The sequence below is a fragment of the Balaenoptera borealis genome (assembly GCF_965194805.1).
Source record: "Balaenoptera borealis genome assembly, chromosome: 20".
Lineage (NCBI taxonomy): Eukaryota > Metazoa > Chordata > Mammalia > Artiodactyla > Balaenopteridae > Balaenoptera > Balaenoptera borealis.
This window is the reverse complement of record NC_138879.1, coordinates 43,410,684-43,433,528: the sequence shown is the minus strand read 5'-3', so window position 1 is coordinate 43,433,528 and position 22,845 is coordinate 43,410,684. Positions and strand designations below refer to the sequence as shown.

The 22,845-nt window shown below is 44.8% G+C and overlaps 1 protein-coding gene across 9 annotated transcripts in view; it reads left to right on the top strand.

The window, feature by feature from the left end:
- ADAP2 (ArfGAP with dual PH domains 2) overlaps positions 1–22,845 on the top strand; it is a gene marked incomplete at its 5' end in the record, with an annotated part of 68,199 nt that overhangs the window by 25,051 nt on the left and 20,303 nt on the right. For 7 of the 9 annotated variants that reach the window (XM_082370918.1, XM_082370922.1, XM_082370916.1 and 4 more), the window contains 5 exons: positions 3,333–3,416; positions 6,699–6,761; positions 7,952–8,029; positions 8,742–8,970; positions 19,005–19,885. In XM_082370918.1, coding sequence (XP_082227044.1) covers positions 3,333–3,416; positions 6,699–6,761; positions 7,952–8,029; positions 8,742–8,970; positions 19,005–19,087 — 537 coding nt within the window. In that variant the 3' untranslated portion in view covers positions 19,088–19,885. Of the gene's footprint in view, positions 1–3,332; positions 3,417–6,698; positions 6,762–7,951; positions 8,030–8,741; positions 8,971–10,000; positions 17,568–19,004; positions 19,886–22,845 lie in introns of those variants that run through there. The other 2 variants (XM_082370917.1, XM_082370921.1) reach the window with 2 other exon arrangements.

The window sequence follows — 22,845 nt, the reverse complement described above, 5'->3', positions numbered from 1 at the left end:
ATTCTTATGCACACTGAAGTTTGGGAAAAGCACCACTTAAAGGTCCAGGAAATCAACTCCATCAGAGGAGAGCAGGCCAATAGTACAGGTTCAAGAGAATAAGCTGGGTCCAGATGAGCAGGGTCATGTGACCAGGCAAGGGTCAGAGATGCTAAGTCGAGATGAGGCGGGGGCAAAGGTGGGGGCTGACATTTTGTGAGTTTCTTTTTAATTCTGTGCCAGGTGCTCTTCTTGGCGGTCACTATACATCATTTCTTAATCTTCAGATCAACCCTGGAAATGTTTTATCCCCGTGTTACAGAGGCATGGGCACGTTAAATAATTTGCTCAAAGTCACGTAGCCAATGGTTCCTGAGCCCTGCACCCATTTCACCTCCCCAAGTGCCTCTGCTGGAGGGGGGACCCTTGGCAGCAGGAGCCAGGAACCAGATACAGGGACTAGATCTTCCCATAAGGCCCTAGCGCTGGGATGGTGACCGTGGATCACCTTCCCAGCAGGCTTCATGCCCCCTCCACATGCTGGGCTGACTTCCTGGCGTGGTCCGAAGAGCTGGGTTTGGAGTCAGAAGCTGGGGCCCTGGTTCTGCCACTCCCAGCTGTGTTACTAGGGCAGGTTCCTTCCCTTCCTAAGTCTGCTTGTTTATGGTTGATAACGTCCACCTCCCAGAGGGGTTTTGAGAGTTGAGTGACCATGAACCATGAACGTGAAAGCATCTCATTACGGTGAAGTGCACTGTAAACATTAGTTGCTACTGTAATTTGTTCGTGATTGTGGCAGCTGCAGAAGAAGACAAACTCTTGTGAGTCATTTCACATCTGTATCATTTATGCATTCATGAATTCACTCTTTCGGCAAATCCTTACCGCGCTCCTCCCCACAATGTGTGCAGCCCTGGGGTGTGTAGTGAATGGGACAGAGCCATGAGTGGGGTTCTGGGATCTCAGAGTCTCGGGAGGGAGGCAGATGGGGAAATAGGCACTGATGATGCTGTGTGAGGATGGGCTGGAGGCTGTGCTAGGGACACACAGGCGACATATAAGTAGCCTAGTCTGGGGGGTGGGTGGGCTGGAAGGGGGCAGTCAAAAAGGCTTTCCAGAGGAAGGAGCATCTATTTAAGAATTGTGTGAATATGCTGAAAAGGAGAACACTCAAACCAGCTTAAACAGGACATGAATGGGAAAGATACAGGAGTGTTTATTTCAAGGGCCAGTAGTATGGCTTGGCCTCCTGAGAGATTAGAATCAGGAACTGTGGTGTGTGTGTGTGTGTGTGTGTGTGTGTGTGTGTGTGTGTGTTTAAGAGAGAGAGAGAGAGAGAGAGAGAGAATACACTCTAACAGGAACACATTGTTCTATAAAACCAAGAGTTCGAGTAATGTCTCACTTGTTTGTTTCTCTAAATTCAACGATCTCATTCCCCAAATTGCCAAGAAATCTATTATCAGTCATCTTTCTCGGCTCCCTCCCTTGGCTTTACCAGAATCTTGGGACTTGTGCAGTGGGGGAGACATGGAGGAGATCCCTGGTTCTCAGTCCACACTGGGCTCACTGCTGTAGTCCCATGTCCAGACTGGCTGGATACCAGTGGCTACCCCTCTACCCGCGCGACTGCTACGAGGACTTTTGCTGCAGTGCCCAAGGTCTCAGACAATTACGGTACCTGGCTCCCTACCACTGACCCAGTTATAGAGCATCTGGCAACCTGGTTCTGGCCAGTCTCCTCCTTCCCTTGATGCCCCAGCTTCTCCCTTAGATGGGCATAAATTGGGGGGGGGGGGATACTCAAACTCATGCCCACAGGAGCCAGGTGGGCAATTGAAAAGTAAAGTGGACAGCCTTAAGGCTGTGGCAAACAGGAAAGCCTGTATAGAGGATTGAAACAGACAGAACTTCAGGAGCCTAACAAACCTGTATGCAGGTTGGATTTTGCCCCAGAGCCACCAGTTTGTGACCAAAGAGCCCTTCCAAAGTGGAGGCCTAGGCGGGTCTTTCATGGGATGGTCCCGTTCCCTTAGTGCCTGAGCCTCTAGAAGTTTCTTAACACCCAGGACAGGAGAGCTCTGAACTCAGGAATACGGGGCCAGCAAATTTGACCTGCAAGAGAGAAAGGGTAATGATGTTTCATACCTTTGAAACCAAATTCAAATGAATTTCTCAATCACCGTATTACATCTAAGTGCAGCACAGCAGCTCTTTCAGCTAGCTCCCCAATTCCAAATTCCTGGGAGAAAGAATCTGATAAGCCCTGTCCAGCCTCTGCATTTGTGCAGCCCTTGTCCAGTTGCTGTGGTCAAGAGTGGGTAGGATCATAGCCGCAAGCGTGGCTGCAGCTGTGGGTGGGTGGTGTGTGGCTGAGAATGGGTGGGGCAGTTCTCATAGAATCAGGGCTTGGGTGGAGCAGAAATCTATTACATCTAAACTCACCCTCAGGATGAGTAGAATGTTCTAGGTGAAAGGTGTGTCGGGGGTGAGGGCGGAGAGGTGGGTGAGGCAGAGTGTTTCAGGAAGAGGTAATAGCATGTGTTGGGATGGGGGAGGGATTGCAATGGTTTTGTATGGAAGGAGCTCAGAGGGCAAAGAACTTAGACTCTCTTCCTGAGGGTAGCGGAGAGGACTCTAAGCTAGACTCAGTTAGATTTGCAATTCGAAAATGACTCTGGCTGCCAAAAGGAGAACTGAAAGGAGAGTGGCAGAGCAGAGGCAGAGCCAGCTGGATAAAGTGAGAGACGATGGTGGACACTGCCGAGGGAGGCGTTCTCCCAGAGGGACACAGAAGGTCCAAGCCAGCTTTAGCCTAAGTTGCCCTCCGGGTGATGAGCATTCGCATTGGAGGAGCATCCCCAGGTGCACCTGCCCCCACCTGAAAGCCAGTCTTTGACATCGAAGGACGCTTGCTTCTCAAAGTGTGTCCCAATGACCAGCGTCACATCATCTGAGAGCTCATTAGGAATGCAGAATCTCAGGCCCCACCCCAAACCCACTGAATCCAAATCTGCATTTTAATGAGGTCCTCAGGTGATTCATACACACATTAGAAAGTGCCAAGCACTGCCCTAGGCCATTGCATAACTCCTATGTGGTTCGCCTTGGTCCTTTCCCATGGCTCTGGGGATCTCCCTGTCAGTGGCTTCCCACTTGCTCAGGTGATGCCCCTGGGCTCTGGCCCTGTCCTCCCAGATGCCTGTGGTCAGCCCACAGGCCCCTGAGTGGGACTGGGGGTGCGTGCATGTGCCCAGACCTGAAGATCCAGCTGGCTTCTTGCCTCCAGCCTCAGCTGCCCCACTACTCTGTCTCATTGGCTGTCCATCTGTCCTTTGTATTTTTCTCTGCAGGAGATAGTGGACTGGTTCAATGCTCTCCGTGCAGTCCGTCTCCAATACCTAAAAATGGCCTTTCCTGAGCTCCCGGAGCCTGAGGTGAGCTAAATGTGGACCCCAACTTCCACATCTCCTCTCTGCCATCTCCTTTGCTTCTTGTCTGCTGACCTCGAAGACACTCAGAGGCCAGCCTCAGTTTGTTTGCAGGAAAGACTTTGAGATTTGGGGTTGGGGACCTCAGTGGGAAACCAAAAGCTTTCTCCTGGGGAGTCTGGGGGTTATGGCCTCACCCCTGGCAAGGCAGCCTCCAAAAAGTGGCTCTCCCCTTCGGGATGCATGGCTACCACCCACAGTGTCAAGGGGCTCAGGATTTGGGCATCTCTTTCTCACCCCTTCTCCCACTAAAATGCATGAATGGTCCCTCACATACTGCTTATAAAGTGCTTTTGAGCCCATTTTATCTTGTAATCCCTTTTATCTAGTAATCCCTTGCAGCCAGCAGTTAGATGAGTGTGATTATTCCCATTTCACTGATGAGAAACTGAGTCCCAGGAAGGTCAAGTGCATAACCGAAGGTGTTCTTCACATTCGAACATTTCCCCCTTTGCCCTTTCATATTCTGGTATAAGGAAGGTAGTGGGATCTTTCCCATTATCATTCTTATAGGAACAGTCTGCCTTTCATGGCCTAGGTAATGGGGAGCCTGAGAACTTCATCTGATTGTCCTTAGATGTCTGGAGCATCCATCTACATCTCTCAGGCTTGGCTGGGGAAGCTGTATAGTGGGCTGGAGGATACTGCCCTGAGCCAGGAGGCCTAGGCTCTTGTGGATGTTCTGCTGCTAACTTGCTGTGTAGCCACTGCAGGTTGAGTCACCTCTCTGTGCATCTGTTCCCACATCTGTAAGATGGTGCTTGGTCTGGGTCATCTTCAGGGTCCCTTCCAACCCTGAGGTGCTGTATTCTGGTCCCTGTCTTAGGCCTGCTCTAGGAGGATTTTGTAAGAGATAGGGGTGGAGAGACCGTGTTAGTCCTGGGACTTTCTTTTTCCTTTTAATATTTATTTATTTTATTTATTTTCTTTATTTATTTATTTTCTTTCTTTCTTTCTTTTTGCTGCGTCGGGTCTTTGTTGCAGCACTCGGGATCTGCGTTGAGGCATGCGGGATGGTTTCGGTGCGGTGCGTGGGCTCTTTTTTGTGGCGCACAGGCTTCTCTCTAGTTGTGGCGTGCGGGTTTTCTCTCTAGTTGTGGCGCGTGGGTTCCAGGGCGCATGGGCTCTGTAGTTTGCGGCACATGGGCTCTCTCGTTGAGGCGCACGAGCTCAGTAGTTGTGGCCTGCGGACTTAGCTGCTTTGCGGCATGTGAGATCTTAGTTCCCCCACCAGGGATCGAACCTAGGTCCCCTGCATTGGCAGGCAGATTCTTTACCACTGGACCACTGGGGAAGCCCCAGTCTTGGGACTTTCTTAATCCCAACTGTTAGACCCTCCTTGAAAGTCTAAGTGCTCCGTAATGTCCAAGTTTGCAGGGAGCAAAGTGTCTGGAACAGGGGTCCATTCCAGACCCAGTGATGCACTGAGATGGCAATTCTTTAGGAGCAGTTCCAGCCAGACCCGGCTCAGGGCCCTCCCGGTCTGCAGAGTCAGCACCAGGAGCTGGTGACTGCCCGCTTCCGTGGGCGGGGCGCTGGGGGTGCTGACTGCTAGCTGGAGAGGATGGAGAACAAAGTGCAGATGCCTAGCCTCAGTTTTCTGGGCCAGCTCTCCAACTCTGCTGACCCCTGCGGAGGAAACTGGTCTTTGACCAACATCCTCAATGCCCTCTTACCTCCCTCATCCACCATCGTTACCCCTTATCCACCCCCAGTTTCCTCCCCGCCCACCTCTCTCCCCATCTTTCTTCCCCCCATGTCTATGTATGACGTGAGGTTCTGGGCAACCACCCAGGCCTGACTCAAGCTCAGGGATCCAGATGCCAGAAACCTGGGGAGCCCAAGTGGGGTTGTGGTCCTGTGATAAGAAAACGCATGGACTCAAAGTCAGAGAAGCTGATGTGTTATGTAGGACAAGTCCCCTCACCTCTCTGAGCCCCAGTTTACTCATCTGTCACCATGGGGACAATCCCTGCCTCCAAGGCTGCCGTCAGTCCAGTGAGCCAGGTGTCTAAGGTACAGTGAGTAGAACCCCATCCACGTGCTTTTCCTTCTTCTTCCATTGGCTTCCCGAGGCCTAGACTCCCCCTGCTCTGGCTCCAGTTCAGACGACTGAGCTGTCAGGACTTGTCTTCTCTCCAAATGAAGGAATTAAAGCCTACAGAATGCATTTTAGGGAAAGGGGAGTGTTGTCCTTTATATTTTCGTTTTGAGCTCACGACTTTCTCCCTTTCAGACTTTCCATTCCTATTCCCAGATGTCATGTCCCCTTTGTCCCTGCCCTGGGCTCAGGCTCTGGAGAACCCCTGTGTTCTCAGAAACCTGGGCTGTCACTTGAAACTCTAGACTTGCCAGTTTGACGCCCTGGAGCATAGGAGGCCAGCATCAATCCCTGGAAGCTCCTCTGAGCATAGGATGGCAAGTTGGAAGGGATCCTGCAGATCACATAGGCAGTATCCTTATTACATAGCGGGAAATAGGCCCAGAGAGGCATAAGGTCTTACCAAGGTAACACAGCTGGTTGAGGTCAGACCTGGAGCTAGAACTCAGGTCTCTTGACTCCTAGTCCAGAGCTTTCTCTACTTGCCCACCCTGCCATCACCTCCTATGGCCCTGGGTCAGAATCCCCACCGATGACCAGGTCTTGGCCAAGGGCCTGATCAGAGGGTTCTGCCACGTTTATACTTTAGCATCATAGAATAGCGGTAGGGCCACCACTAGTGTCTGTATGGTGTCCATCGCCTCTAGATGTGAAAGCTCTTCATCCTACCAATGACATGTCTTTGAGAAAATCCACAACCACTTCTCTGAGGCCTGGTTTGTTCATATACACAACGAAGATGATAATATCCACCTCACAGTGTGGTTGAGAATGACGCGCAGAGCCTGACACACAGTAGATCCTCAGAATATGCCCCCCTGACACCAGGAGGGTCTCCTCAGCGCCTTGCCTGTGTCCTCCTTCTGGAGTTGCTGAAGGAATCCTTCAACTAAGTCTTGAAACCAAGACTTGGCTGTGCTGGTGAGCTCTGCAGACATCTGGGGTGCTGTTATCTGGCTCTGTTGAAATGTCAATGTTGCATCCATACCAAATATAACCCCCTGAACCATGCGTACACATCCTTCCCCATTCCAAACTTCCCCTTTTTTGGGGAGCCAAGTTCGGTGGGGAACCTCGGGCTCCTGGGTGTGAGGCAGGGGTGTCAGTGTGTGTCTTTCTTCCCCCAGCTCGTGCCCCTCATCACCAGGAACTACCTTAAGCAAGGCTTCATGGAAAAGACTGGTCCAAAGGTATATCCTCCACTCCCGGGGAGACTTTCGTGGCCCCTGTCCCAGTGGGCAGTAGGGCAGAATTTGGGAGGTGGGAAAATGGGGAAGCAGGGGCAGAGAGGAAGGAGGAAGGGGAAGTAAATGGATGTTTGTGAGTTCCGGGGGTGGAGGACCAAGTGGAGACCGGGTGGCTGGAGTGTGGTCCAGCATCACTGCAGGTGCTTCTCCCTGTAATTGGGCATCCTCCCGCTTTATCAACATCACCATCGGCTTCTGTCCTCTTAACACCATCTAACTGATCCTACTCTTGGGAAAGCATAGCTGAAAAGGGACTCCTTGGGGGACAGCTTTTGACTTTCCAGAACGCTTGTGTGCTCTGTGCTGGGGCCCTACCAGGACCGTTCAAGTGACGCAGGGACTAGTGATCAGTCTGAGAGAACACACCTATATATACCCATGCTTGGGTGCCCAGATGCATGCTGGTGGGGCGAGGCTCAAAGTCAGAAGGTGGAGATAGTGGGGGCTTGTGACGGGCGGAAGCAGGGAAGGGAGGAGGGAAAGGGAAAAGGAAGGGAAAAGTAGAGGAGCTCCCTAAAAAAGAACCCCAAAGCTACAGCATTCCAGTGCGGTTTTTTTTGTTTTTGTTTTTGTTTTTAAGATGTAATATGCTGACAGGATGCTTGTTAAGATGACAGTGAAAGGTGTTAGGCAATCAGGGTAAAGAAAGCCTCAGGCAGCTGGAAAACTTGTAAAAGGGTTGCAGGTTCTCTTCCTTCACCAGCTGGTGGCACCGCCCTCCCCGTGGTTCTGGCCAGGGGCTTTCCTTCCCCTGACCTAGGATAGAATTTGGCCAAGGCCAGCGCTTTCAGAAGCGCCGAGCAGTGGCCACTTCTGATTTCCCAGCTTCCTTTTTCTGAGACTTCTTGTCCACAGCCTGAGAAAGGGGGAAAATGCTTCTTCCAACCCATGCAGGCAGCACCTGGAGGCAGCAGGGCGAAGCTGGGGCTGGGGGAGGGGGTGGGATGGGTGGGGGAGGGATGGGGCGGGGGGGGCGGAGCCTGCAGAGCTCTAGGCCTGGGGAGGGGCGCTGGGGTGTGCGACTGCGGGGCTGGGACCCGCTGGCTCCCTCGGCCTGGCCCAGGCTGGCCCTCTGACCTCTGTCCCCCACCCCCGGCCTGGCCGAGCCTGGTACGAGGTTCCCTCTTTTGCAGCAGAGAGAGCCTTTCAAGAAAAGGTGGTTTGCCCTGGATCCCCAGGAGCGGAGGCTGCTCTATTACAAGAACCCGCTGGTAAGAGCCACTGCCGGCCCCACCGCTGTGCACCCGCAGGCAGAGGTGGGGTCAGTGCTGGTCGGGGACCATGGGGAAGCGACAGGGCTGGAGAGACCCAGCCAGAGGCACACCTCCATCATAACTTGTCTCTAAGTCAGTCTTGTGCGTGAAGCTGTGCTCTCCCTCACCTTCAGGAAGTCCTTTACGTGTGTCCAAAATGCTGCCGATGTGTCAGTAGCTAAGACAGGTATTTCCCGGCAGGACTCTGTTCCAACCGGAGGCTGTGGAGTGTCAGTTGGGAGTGAGGGCTCTAGAACTCGGCTGTCTGGGCTCCGGTTCCAGCCCTGCCACCTGTAGGGGTGCGCTCTGGGCAGAGCAGTCAGCATTCCGTGCCTCAGTTTCCTCCCCCAGAAAATAGGCTTCATAACACTGCCTTCCTCAGAGGTTGCCGTGAGGATTATCACATGAGTTACTACATGTGAAGTACTTGAATTCATGGTGCAGAGTTAACTCTCTGTAAATATGAAGTATCATTTAAACAGATGCCGTGTGTGATGTCTTTTATGGTTTGAGCCTTTTAAATTCTGGGTCCCATCTAGCCGAAATCCCCAGCAGAAGCCCCACCCAACACACACACCTCTTACTAAAATGGGCCTGGGGGGCTATCGGGCCTGCAGGTGGCCCTCAGCCCCAGGTGTGGCCTCTGACGACATGTGTCTTCTATTTTCAGGACGCCTTTGAGCAGGGCCAGGTATTTCTCGGGAGCGATGAGCAGGGGTACCAGGTGTATGAAGACCTGCCTAAGGGCATCCGAGGGAATCGCTGGAAAGCCGGCATCACCATCGTCACCCCGCAGCGGAGGTTCATCTTCACCTGCCCCAGCGAGAAGGAGCAGCGCGAATGGATGGAGAGTTTTCGGGATGTCCTCTCCCGCCCCTTGACGCCCCTCAACCTCCTCAGTAAGATGCAGGGCTTGTCCCTTCGGCTGAGGGCAGTAGGCAAAAAGGGGCTTCTTCACTTGGGTTCAGCTGTGAGCCCTGAAACTGGGGTCATGGCTCCCGAGTGCCCTCTTTCCATTTTCTTCTCTTCCTGCCAAAGAAAAGTTGAGACAGTGCACATTATTGCCAGGAAACCCTCTGTCCACGCTTAGTTCCTCTACCAGGAGCCTTTCCCTAGCCACGTCTGGAGGAGTTTCGCTCTGGCAGAGCTGTCACTTAGATCCGCTTTTCTGCCCTGCTCAGTCCAGGAGCCTTGCAGCCTCTCTGTCCCTCCACCCTCTGCCCCTGAGTCCCTTTTCTCATGAGAAAACTCTGGCCTGTTATTAAGGTCACAGCACTGGGCAGCTCCTGGGATCTTGGATTACTCCCCACTCATAGAGGGAAGGCTATTTTTAGGGCTCTTCTGTTTTCTGGGTCCTTTCATGTGTCTGCCCCTCTCCTGCTCCTCCCCTTCGCCCCAGATGTGTCACAAGCAGGCTTCCCTATCTGCAGACAGCCCCGTGAAAGGAGGGGAGACATTCGGAGCCAGAGCAGGAAACTTCTGGCCCAGGGCCTGGCTTCTGGGACACCAAGGAGAAGTTCTTTGTTTGGAAAAGTACAGTCTGAGCAGGTGACCCCACACAGCCCCTTTGGAGAAACCCTTGTGCCCTTTGAGTCTGACCAGGATAAACACAAACTTGCTTCGCTTTCCAAAATCCCAAAGCCAAAGAGCCTCAGAAATGGGCTCGGAAGTTGTTAGTGAGGCAGCTGGTGCTTTTTTCCTCTGGGGGCCTGTGTGTCCGAGTCTCTGTTTTTCTCTGTTTCTGCGTCTGACTCTCTGCTTTTCTCTCCTTCTCTGGTGTGTGTGTCCCCTCTGTCTGTCACCTTTTCAGTCTGTTTTTTATTCCGGTTCCCTCTATCATTGTCCCCCTGTCCCTCTGCTGTCCCTTCCCACCAGTGGGTCTGCACTGGCATGGCCACGCCCCCAGCCCTCTTCTTGTTCCCCTTGCAGCTGCATCAACAGAGAGTGGCTACAGCAGCAGGTGACCCACTGGCCAGCCAGCGCACCTGGTGGGACGGAGAAATTTTCACCTTGGCCTTGGGGGCCCCGCAGGAGTGCCCCACAGTCGGCAGCTATCAGGAGCTGTGAACTCTGCCAAGACCGAAGCTTTGACCTTTATCTGCCGGCTCTCTGGGCTTCCCCGCTACCTAGCTCTGGGGGTCTGATGATCTGGTAAATGTTCTCAGGGCCCAGGACATCTGAAATGAAGGCATTGCAATGGAAAGGCACCCACAGCATCACACAAGTGGCGTGCTTGCTGTAAACAAGAACAACAACAATAAAAAGTTAAATCTGAATCTAACCATGAGGAAACAATCAGGCAAGTCCACATTAGAGAAATTCTGCAAAACAACTGGCTGGGCTCTTTAAGAATGTCAGTATCATGAAAGATCAAGTAGTCTGGAAACTGTTCTAGTTTAGAGAAGACTAAAGAGACATAGCGACAACATGCAATTCATGATTCTTGATTGGATCCTGGATTTTAAAAAAACACTTATAAAGGAAATCATTGAGATAACTGGGGATATTTGAATATGGATGTATATTAGCTAGTAATATTGTAGCATTGTGATGATTATGCTGTATTTGTGTAGGAGAATGCTCCTGATCTTAGGGGATATGGGCTGAGGTGTTCAGGGGTAAAATGTAATCATGTCTACAACTGACTTAAATGGTTCAGCAAAAAATGTGTATGTGTACATATAGAGTATATACATAGATATAGTGTGTGTGTGCATTTATGTATGGAAGACAGGAAGTCTGTGTGTATATACACACACACACGCGTACACGGGGAGAGAGAGAAAGCGGGCCACTGTGCAAAATGTTAGCAACTGATGAATCTAGATGAAGTATAGCTGGATGTTTATTGTCCAATTCATGTAAATTTTCTATAGGTTTGAAAGTTTTCAAATTTAAAAGTTGGGAAAATTTTTTTTTTAAATCCACTTTTCACTCTTCAAAAGTAGTGGGTTTTCTACATGAATCGAAAATGTTCCTGGGAGAGTTCTACCTTTGTGCACATTTTAGAAGAAATAAAAGCCCAGATAAGGGCTTCCCTGGTGGCGCAGTGGTTGAGAATCCTCCTGCCAATGTAGGGCACATGGGTTCTAGCCCTGGTCTGGGAAGATCCCACATGCCGTGGAGCAACTCAGCCCGTGCGCCACAGCTACTGAGCCTGTGCGCCTAGAGCCTGTGTTCTGCAACAAGAGAAGCCACCGCAATGAGAAGCCCACGCACCACAACAAAGAGTAGCCCCCGCTCGCCACAACTAGAGAAAGCCCGTGGGCAGCAACGAAGACCCAGTGCAGCCAAAAATAAATACATTAAAAAAAAAAAAAAGCCCAGATAATACAAACAAACAAAAAAACCAATGTCCCCATTGACCATCCACGCACTCTGGAAGGAAAGAAGGAAGCTGAGAAGGCAACTCAGCTGGACCCCAGGACAGAGAGCTATCCAGCCCGAATGCCGGGTCTGGCCCTGCCACTAATGAGACTGCTGGAAATCTCACTTCCCCACCTCTGTGCCTTGGTTTTTCTCTTTCAAATGAGGAAGTTGTACTAACTACTGAAATTCAATGGAAGCAACAAGTATTTTTGAGCACCTCCCAGGTGCCAGGCTGTGTGCCGAGCCCTGGGAACAGGCAGGAACCAGATGATGTGGTCCCCGCTGTCACAGATTTCAGCCTGCTGGAAGGCAGCCTGTACATGGGGCAGGACAATGAGACCAGTGTTCCGAAAGGGGAAGTGGGGCTGCTGTGAGACGTGTGGCAATACGGTTCACCCTAACTGAGGGGGAGAGGGGAGACTCCTTCCTCTCCAGAAAGTGACGTTGAAGTCAAAACCTTAAATTGTTTAGAGGTTAGTCAAAGGGAAGAGGGCCAGGAAAACACTCTAGGTTGAGGGAAGAAAATGTTCAAAGGCTCTCAGATGGGAAAGAGGAACTGAAAGAAATCTCAAGTGGCTGAAATGTTAGAGAAATAGATCACCCAGGTCTCTGCTCTGTGATTCTTTGTCCCTTCGAGTGACGTGGAGAAAGACATTGAGTGTTTTCATTTCAGTGGAGACCCAGAGGTTGGGAGGGTCTTTAAGACAGTCTCTGCTTTTTATGGAATTTTCCTTTGATCCCCCAATCAGAGGACAATCAACGTCATCGGGATGTCTTTCCTGAGGCTTTCTGACTGCCCAGATGAAGACGTGGTTGCTTCCTCTTCTGGCTCCTAAAGCACCTTGAAAATGTTTTTCAGCACCTGCTGGGTTGTATATTAAGGGTCGATCTACTTGTCTGCCTTTTTTTTTTTTTTTTAACACGACCAATGAGCTCTGTTGACTGTACTCTGCTAAGTTCTGAGAATGACAAAATCAGTAAAGGCATAGTTCCACCTTCAAGGAAATTATAGTCCAGAGAGGAAGAAAGAGAAGTAAACAGGCAATAACAAAACTACTTGAAGAGGCAAATTGGCATTCTTGGGAGTCCCTCAGCGGGGCAGAGAACAGACACAAGAGATGGAGACAAAGTCCCAGTGAAATGGAATGTCTGGTTTTGGTTGGTTTCTGAGGCCTAGCTGAATCTATCTTTGGGTTTCCCAAGGATACTTCTGTACTCTTACATTAAATCCTCTTCTCCCTTTTGACTTGTTAGTACAAGGAGATTTCTGTTACTTGAATCGGTCCTGACTAATGAAGTTCTCCAAAAGAGGTAGTATCTATGCTGAGTCCTGTAGAAGGCACTTGGGTTGGGGTTGGGGGGGAGACAGAGTGTGTACAAAGGCCCAGAGACAAGAGAGAACATGGCCTGTTCTGGAAATTACAAATAATTGAATATGGCTAGAGCACAGATCGTTGGAGGCAGGAGGGGGGTCAGCTTCCAATAATGGTGGAGTAGCTCATATCAGAACAGCCATTCCACAGATAACAATTAGAAACTCTGTACAGACTATAACAGAAATTATCTGGAGGCCTTGGAAAATAACCTAAATCAGTCAGAGAGGAGTTGGCACTAGGAATCAAGGAATGGCAAGGGTGAGTTTCTCATTTTTCTGCTTTTCACCTGATGGCAGGCCCCAGTCAGTGCCTCAGGGGACACTAAATTCTGATGGAAACCTGCAGTCTTACTGGTTGAAAAATAGAGGACAGAGTTTAGGGCAACTTTAGCAGCAGGGAAGTCTTGGAGAAGAGGGCTACAGAAGGGGAGCCCTGAATTCTATTATCTGCCTGCTCTCTGGAGGAACATAACAGAATCCAGAGGTTTGACATTCATAATATCAGGATGCAACCCTAAATTAGTAGACATATGAAGAAACAAGAAAATATGAATTGTACTCAAGAGAAAAAAATCAATCAATGGAAACTGATTCCAAGATGCCCCAGATATTGGAATTAGGCAAGAATTTTAAAGCAGCTATTATATCTATGCTCAACAAGTAAAGGAAAATATGATCATAATGAATATACGGATATGAAATTTCAATGGAGAAATAGAAACTATAAAAAAGAACCAAATGGAAATTCTAGAACTAAAAAATACAATATGTGAAAAAAAATATTCAGCTCAACAGTAAATTGGAAATGACTGAGAGTCAGTGAACTTGAAAATATATCCATGGTAATTATCCAATCTGAAAAACAGGGTGAAGTAAAAGATTGAAGAAGTAAAAAGAGAGGACTTCCCTGGCAGTGCAGTGGTTGGGACTCTGAGCTTCCACTGTAGGTGATGTGGGTTTGATCCCTGGTCGGGGAACTAAGATCCCACATGCCATGTGGCATGGCCGAAAATTAAAAAAAAAAAAAAAAAAGAAGAAGAAGTAAAAAGAAAACCTCAAAAGCTCTAATATACATGTTATTGGGGTCCCAGAAAGAGAGAAGAGAGAGGTATTGGGGCAGAAGAAAATATTCAAAAATATATTGATTGAAATGTTATTAACTTTGGTGAAAGACATGCAGAGACTCAAGAAGCTTGGCAAACTTCAAGTATTTAGAATAAATACAAAGAAAACTACATTCAGGTACATTACTGCCAATCTGCTGAAGACCAAAGATAAAGAACAGATTTTGAAAGCAGCCAGAGAAAAACGATACATTACATACAAGGAAATGTTGTTTCTTATCAGAAACAAAGAAAAAAAAAATGAATGGACTTCCCTGGTGGTTCAGTGGTCAAGACTCTGAGCTTCCACTGCAGGGGGCGCATGTTTGATCCCTGGTCCGGAAACTAAGATCCCGCGTGCTGGGCGGGGCAGCCAAAAAAAAACCCCCAAAACAAAAACAAAACAGAAACAAAGGAGGCCAGAAGGTGGAAAGACCTCTTTAAAGCACTAAAAGAAAAAAAAAAAATCAGAACTCTAGAGAAAATATCTTTCAAGAATAAAGGATATGTAGATCTATATCTATATCTGTAGAGAGAGCAAACAAAAAAAAAAACTTCAGAAAAAGAATAAAGGCAAAATATCACTGAATTGTACACTTAAAAATGATTAAAATGGTAAACTGTTTATATTTTACCCCCCGAAAAAGTGCAAAAGGCAGATTTTTTCTTAAAAAGGCAAACAAAAAAAGATATTTCTGGATAAAGATAATTGTACATTTCTGACAGACCTGCAGTATAAGAAATACTAAAGAAAGTTCTTTGGGGTAAAAGAAAATGATACCAAACAGAAACTCTGATCTTTAGGAAGCAATAAAGTATAATAGAAATGGTAAAGATATAAGTAAATATAAGACTGCCTATTTAAAGCAAGAATTACATGTGTTATGGTTTATACCATCTGTAGAGATAATGTATATGACAACTACAGCATGAAGGCCTGGAGTAAATGGAACTCTACACTTTCAAGCTTCTTATATTTTACATGAAGTGGTACAAAATTAGGTCTACGTAGATTGTGAAAATTCAAGGATGTATACTGTCATCCTTAAAGCAACCACTAAACATATAATGCAAAGAGGTATAGCTAAAAAGCTAACACGGAAATTAAAACAGAATTTTAAAAAGCATTTGATTAACCCGGAAGAAGGCAGGAAAGGAAGACAAAATGAATATGAAATAGATGAGACAAACTGAAAATAAAGAACAAAAGGGAGACCTTACCATATCAATAATTACATTAAATATTAGTGGATTAAACAGTTAAATTAAAATGCAAGATTGTCAGAGTGGATAAGGAAGCATGACCCAATTGCATGATGTTAAAAAGACATTTTAAATCTAAAGACATAGATAGATTGAAGTTATAAGTGTGGAAAAACATATACCATGCAGACAGTAACAATAAGAAGGCTGGAGAGGCTATACGGAGATCAGATAAAGTATTTTTTCAAGACAAGGAGTAATATCAGAGATAAAGAGTGACGTTTCATAACAATAAAAGGTGTAATTCATCAAAAGACACAACAATCATAGATGTGTATGTGCCTAATAATACAGCTCCAAGGTATGTGAAGCTGAAATGGACAAAATTTAAGGGAGAAATAGACAACCATGAATCAAAAAAGAAATCACATGGGAAATTAGAAAGATTTATAACTGAATGATAATAAAAATACATGTCAAAATTGAAATGATGCAGCTAAAGCACTAATTAAAGGGAAAGGCATAAGAATCAATGACCTACGGCTGTACTAATATGGTAACAGTAGCCACACGTTGCCAATGAGGATTGAAATGTGATTAATACAACCAAGGAAATGAATTCTTAATTTTACTTCATTTTATCTAATTTAAAATAATTTAAATTTAAAATAAAAAACTGCGGGAGTTCCCTGGTGTCTAGTGGTTAGGATTCTGCACTTTCACTGCCATGGCCCAGGTTCAATCCCTGGTCAGGGAACTGAGATCCCGCAAGCTGTGCTGTGCGGCCAAAATTAAAAAAAAAAAAAGTAAAAAATAAAATTAAAAACTGGAGCAGTGTAAGATATTTTTTCTTCAAACACAACTTAGTTGTTTTGGTAAGACTTATATTTTAATTTAACCATTGCATTGCATAAGATATTTATTATTTCAGTTGTGGAAAAAAATTTAATGATGAGGAAAAGACTAAAAACTAAATTTTATAAAAAGTGAAGTATCTTCAGTTAAGCTGCCAAACAGTTACCTGTAGAATACGGTATTTTTTCCTAATAATGTCAAAGATCAGCTGATTCAAAATTTGAAAAAATGCAGGCACTTTTCTTTAGTTTTAGGTGAGTTGTGTGATACAAGACTAACAATAATTTGGGTAAGTTTTGTTTCAAAGGACTTTTAAATTTATGAGGAAGGGCTTCCCTGGTGGCGCAGTGGTTGAGAATCTGCCTGCTAATGCAGGGGACACGGGTTTGAGCCCTGGTCTGGGAAGATCCCACATGCAGCGGAGCAACTAGGCCCGTGAGCCACAACTACTGAGCCTGCGCGTCTGGAGCCTGTGCTCCGCAACAAAAGAGGCCACAATAGTGAGAGGCCCGCGCACCGCGATGAAGAGTAGCCCCCGCTTGCCGCAACTACAGGAAGCCCTAGCACAGAAACGAAGACCCAACACAGCCATAAATAAATAAAGATAAATAAATAAATTTATGAGGAAATATCAATCCACTGCCTAAAAATCAAACTGATGGTGTAGATATTTTTGAATCTTTTACATCTGTAAGAGAAGAATTTCAGGTAGATATGGAAAACCTAATTTTTATTGTGACAGATGGTTCTTTAGCTATGTTAGGTCAAAAATTCAAATATTGAAATTTTAAAATAAGAGACTGATGATTCTCTTATGATTTTGTTCCATTTTATGACACAAAGTAAAAATATTTATGTTCAGTTTTCTGAAACAGACTATGAAAACTGTCATGCATACAGTTGTTAAAATTGTTCAGCATGTACATGAAAATGCTATGAATCACTGCCGGTCTATAGAACTGTTGAAAGAAATGGAAAACAATTCAGTGATCTCATATTCTTTGCCAATGCTTTTGGTTGAGTTCTGGAGTTTTACAATTATTTAGTGTACTCTTAATTTCAACTCAAGATTTTCTTGAAACCAAAGGAATGCTTGCAAAATAGTCGATAATCAAAAACCTAAGGCAGTGTGATTATGTTTTCTCACTGACATCCCACTGCATATGAATGAGCTAATTTTGAAACTTTAAGGAAAGGTTAATTTATGACTTAGCTAAGCAGTTACAAGAATTTATATTGCTATGAAAACATTTAATAATACAAATCACTAGTAACAATTTTATACACTTTTGTAACATGAATCAATATGCAGAACACTTTAATTATAATCAGTAGTAACATGTAAATTGTCCAAAAATACTATAAGAAAAACTTGCAGGACACTTTATTGATATTGAAGTTGCTCTTAAATTTATGCACTATCCCTTTGAAATAATACTGAGTTTACACTAGAGTTCATGAATTTATTCAAGTTGGAGAGGCACAGTTTTCAAACTAATATGCTTTTGCTTTAAAATAGTTAAATCAATTTTCCCCAAAAGATGAAACAGTTTTGTCAATACAATGTGATATTAAATGGTTTGTTTTCTTATTGTTGAGTTTTGAGAGTTCTTTGTGGATTCTGGATACTAGTCCTTTGACAGATATAGGATTTGCAAATATTTTCCTCCAATCTGTAGCTTTTCATTCTTTTAACAGTGCCAGTGAAGCCTTTTTTAAGTCAAGGCATTGAGGTCAGGGTTTGTGACTTCCTTCGTTTAATGAAGATTTTTGTTGGTGACAAGGTTTGGCATTAAAAATACGTTTTGGCTTATATTTGGGTGTTTTGAGTTCGTATAGAGTGGAAATAAGGGTGATGTATGTCTTGTGAAAATTAATAAAGGGAAACCTCACTAAACTGGAGTCAGGAGGCCAGAAGGGGGAAGCTCTATCATGTACATACCACTCCACATCAATACAGATCCTAATAGGAAGAGAAGTACCTTGCATCTCCAGCAGGAAGTGACACAACTTTACTTCCGCCAGCAGGAGGAAGAAAAAATTTTTTCCTTGCCTGGCAATAGCTCAGCCAATAAAAAGCCACTGTACTTCAAACTCCCAATTTCCTCCAAAGGACCTTTTGTTTCTAGAAGCCCCTCCCAGCTTCCCCTTCTTCTCTATAAAAGAGTTTCCTGTCCTTTGCTTAACTAGACTTGCATGTGGTTCACCATAGTTCCACGTCCTGAATTGCAATTCTTTGCTGCTCCCAAATAAACCCATTTTCCTGGTAAAATTAACTGGTTGTTCAATTATTTTAGGTTAGCAGTTTACTGACTTCTGTCTTCCCCTGACAAAATATGCTTTGTCCCTTAAGGAATCCAATGAGAGCAAAGCGAACAAAGGAGCACTGATAGAATATATTAATGGCAGTTGCACACAAACTCCTTTCCCATCTAACTTAGCATTAGAACTCAGCATCACAGGAACGTGTATTAACACATCTACTTGAATTTAACAATGATGTCAGATTCTCTGATAGAAAATGAGTCTGATTTGACTGGTTTGACTATGAGAACTGGCACCTCCAGTTAAGATTCTGTAGCCCATATTTTGCATGTATTGAATGAGCTAAATTTGCAGCTCCAAACTTTTGAAGGAAATATATTTCAAGCACTTAAGACAAAAGTACCTTTCCAAAAAAAAATTAAATTAACAAAGGTGTATTTAAATGAACAATATTCTAATTTTCCTAGCCCTTTCTGAGTATATCAGGTTAAACAAAATGCCTCTAAGTAAGAGTAACTGGTATAATTGATAGTAGTTTGATAAACCTTGGTAAAGTCTTTTTAGCCTACCTCCCAGAAAATAAGAAAGTGGATAATTCTAATGACTTTTGCAACACAGGTGGTTTCAAATTCTCTGCTTTCAACATAAAATAAAGGAAAATCTAATCAAGTTGTCAGCTGAGAGATTATTAAAAATAATTTCTGGTGATGGATCACTGTTATTTTTTTTGCATGGATCACTGTTATTTTTTTTGCATATATAGATACAGTCATTCCTCAGTATCCGCATGGGATGAGTTCCAGGACCCCCGTGGATAACAAAATCCTTGGATGCTCAACTTCCTGATATGAAATGGCATTCCATGCAAGGTAGGTTGAATTTATGGATATGGAACCCACTGATACGGAGGGCTGACTATATCTCAGAAAGTGTTCAATAAAATGTGTGGCATTTTGTCACCTATTTATATATGTGAACAAGGTTTTTCAGCATTAACATTTATTAAAAAAATAGAAATAGAATATATTGTTGAACCTTGTCTAATTCTAGTGTTAAGTAATGTTCATCACTCATATAACTCAATAGCAAAACCTCCCACAAATAATCCAATTTAAAAATGGGCAGAAGACCTATATACGTGTGTATGTGTGTGTATATATATATATATGAATGTTATTCTGCCAAAAAAAAAAAAAGAAAAAGAAGAAGAAAATCCTACCTTTTGTGACAACATGGATGGAGCTTGAGGGCATTATGCTAAGGGAAGTAAGTCAGACAGAGAAAGACAAATACTGTATGATCTCACTTACATGTGGAATCTAAAAAAGTTGAGGTCATAGAAATAGAGGGTAGAATGGTGGTAGCCATGGGCTGGGGGTAGGGGATATGGGGAGATGTTAGTCAAAGGGTAAAAACTTCCAGTTATAAAATGAATAAATTCTGGGGAGCTAATGTAAAACATGGTGACTATAGTTAACAATACTGTATTGTATACTTGCAAGATGCTAAGAAAGTAACTCTTAAATGTTCTCACTGTAAAAAAAAAAAGTAATTATGTAAAAAAGTAATGATGGAGGTGTTAACTAACCTTATTGTGGTAAGCATTTTGCAAAATACACATACGTCAAATCATCGAATCATACACAATGTGTTTTTTTTGATTAATTAATTTTTTATTTATTTTTATTTTTGGCTGCGTTGGGTCTTCGTTGCTGCGCGCAGGCTTTCTCTGGTTGTGGCGAGCAGGGTCTACTCTTCGTTGCGGTGCGCGGGCTTCTCATTGCAGTGGCTTCTCTTATTGTGGAGCACGGGCTCTAGGCGCGCAGGCTTCACTAGTTATGGCACGCAGGCTCAGTAGCTGTGGCATGCGGGCTCTAGAGTGCAGGCTCAGTAGTTGCGGCGCACAGGCTGAGTTGCTCCGTGGCACGTGGGATCTTCCCGGGCTAGGGCTCAAACCCATGTCCCCTGCATTGGCAGGCGGATTCTTAACCACTGCACCACCAGGGAAGCCCCATACACAATGTTAAATGTCAGCTATATCTCAATAAACCTGCAGTGGGGAAGTAATGTTCATCCACAGATAAATGTGTTTTTAAAAGAAGATGGACCATCCATCTCATTAAGAGCTTTAATTCCAATAAAAATTTACTTTTTGTTTAACAATTATTTATATAAATTTACAATATTTTTTGTTTTGATTGATAGTAATAATTGCAATGATAATTCAATCCAGGAGAAAAATTTAACAAGAGCCTTTTGGTCACAGGATGTAAAAAAGAGGGACTTCCCTGGAGTTCCAGTGGTTAAGACTCCCTGCGGGTTCGATCCCTGGTCAGGGGAAGCGCGGCCAAAGAAGTAAAAAAGGTTGAAAATTCAATATATATACATATTTTTGTTGCAGAGAATTATAACAAAGTGACAAAAGTGATCACAAAGTTATAAAAGACTTTCGTCATAAAATATACTCCTTAGCATAGAGTTCTGTGAGGAAAGTGGAATGGAAATACAAGTTCAAGATGAAAGAATGATAAAATTTCCGATGTAAAGGAAGAAATTGTTCATGTATTTTTCCAGCTAGGGCTGACCCCTCCTACCCCTCCCTCCTTTCTTGTAACCACTGCATGTTTTTGCATAAAACTTTTAGGAGGTGTCCAAGAAAATAAAAGTTTGAAGACCACTAGTTAATCCACTCTTTCAAGAAATTTGGGTGTATAATGGAGAAGAGAAGGAGGGGTGGCTAGTAGGAGGGTTATATCAAAGGAAATTTTATTTGTTAAGATGGAAAATTTAAGCATATGTGCCTGGAATCATGCTTCTTTTCCAGAAAAGACAGGCGCAGAGAAGCTATGAGTTTACTTCAAATGAGAAGTCTCTGGAACAAAATCCAGGTGATCTATCAGTCAGGATAGGCTAGGTTATGCTGCAGCAACAAGCACCCACTAAATCTCAGTAACTTAAACATATCTCAGGTTTATTTCTCTCCTTTACTGCATGTCCTAGTGTGGGCCGGCAGGGGCCACCAAATTACGATTTCATCTCTGTAGTTAGGGCAGCTGGCAGAAAAAGATGCAACGACTTACTACCTTTTTAAGCTGATGTGAAGTTGAAGTATTACTTCTATGTGTTTCAAGAGTGTCAGAGAAGTGCCAGTCCTACCAAGTGCCTAGACGGGGAAAGAGCTGGAAACTTAGATGAGCAGCGCTAAGGACTACTTCCTGTCATTTCCAGTATTGGAAATAGACAGAAATTTGTATTATCTGGTACCTACTTTGACACCAGGCAATATGGGGTAAAATAAAATATAAGACATTTTTCGTTCATTTCAACAGATCACGGAGATACAGGCCCTGTTCTCTGCCATTCAATTATTGCTGTGTAAGCCTGTAAGTTCCTTTGCCTCTTGGGGACTTTGCTCTTCCAGCTCTTACATTTTCTACTTGTAATGCACTTGGGACTGGAATGAGAGAGGAGGAAGAGAGCAAGCCCCACCAGGGCCAGGCCTGTTACCTGAAGAAAACACACTTTGGGACTTCCCTGGTGGCACAGTGGTTAAGAATCCGTCTGCCAATGCAGGGGACATGGGTTCAAGCCCTGGTCCGGGAAGATCCCACATGCCATGGAGCAACTAAGCCCGAGTGCCACAACTACTAAGCCTGCACTCTAGAGCCCAAGAGCCACAACTATTGAGCCCACGTGCCACAACTACTGAAGCCTGCGCACCTAGAGCCCCATGTTCCACAACAAGAGAAGCCACTGCAATGAGAAGCCCAGAGCAGCCCCTGCTCGCTGCAACTAGAGAAAGCCCAGGCACAGCAACGAAGACCCAACTCAGCCAATAAATAAACAAATAAATGAAAAAAATTTTTAAAAATTAAATTATAAGAAAAAAAAGAAAACACACTTTAGTATTTTTGTTCTGAAGTCTATTGGGTAATGTGCTTTCAGTCAGCAGAGAGAAGTAAGGAAACAGTGGCTCAATTCTGCATTGTAATAGCGATTTTAAAAGTCTAGGGGTCACTCAACTTTGGCTGCACGTTAGAATCATCTGGGGGAGGTTTTTAAAAATACCCCGCCGGGGCTCCACCTCAGACAATGAAATCAGACTTTCTGGGAGTGGAGGCCGAACAACATCGGTATTTTTAAAGAGCTTCACAGCTCTCCGCACCGAGTATTCTTCAACCCCTCACTACTTGTTGGAGTGGTCGGATGACACCTAGTGGGCGCATTCTCAGAAAAGAGTTCTTAAATCGAATCCGCTCCTTTTCCTCCTCCCAAGAGTTGTTGGGGTAGTTATCTATCTATCTATCTATCTAATCTATCTATCTAATCTATCTAATCTATTTATCTATCTATTATCTATCTATCTAATCTTTCTTATCTAATCTATTATCTATCTACCTACCTAATCTATCTATCTATATCTATTATCTATCTGTCTAATCTATCCATCTATTATCTATTTACCTATCTAATCTATTATCTATCTACCTATTATTTATCTAATCTATTATCTATCTACCTATCTATCCAATCTATTATCTATCTACCTATCTAATCTATCTACCTATTATATACCTATCTATCTATCCAATCTATTATCTATC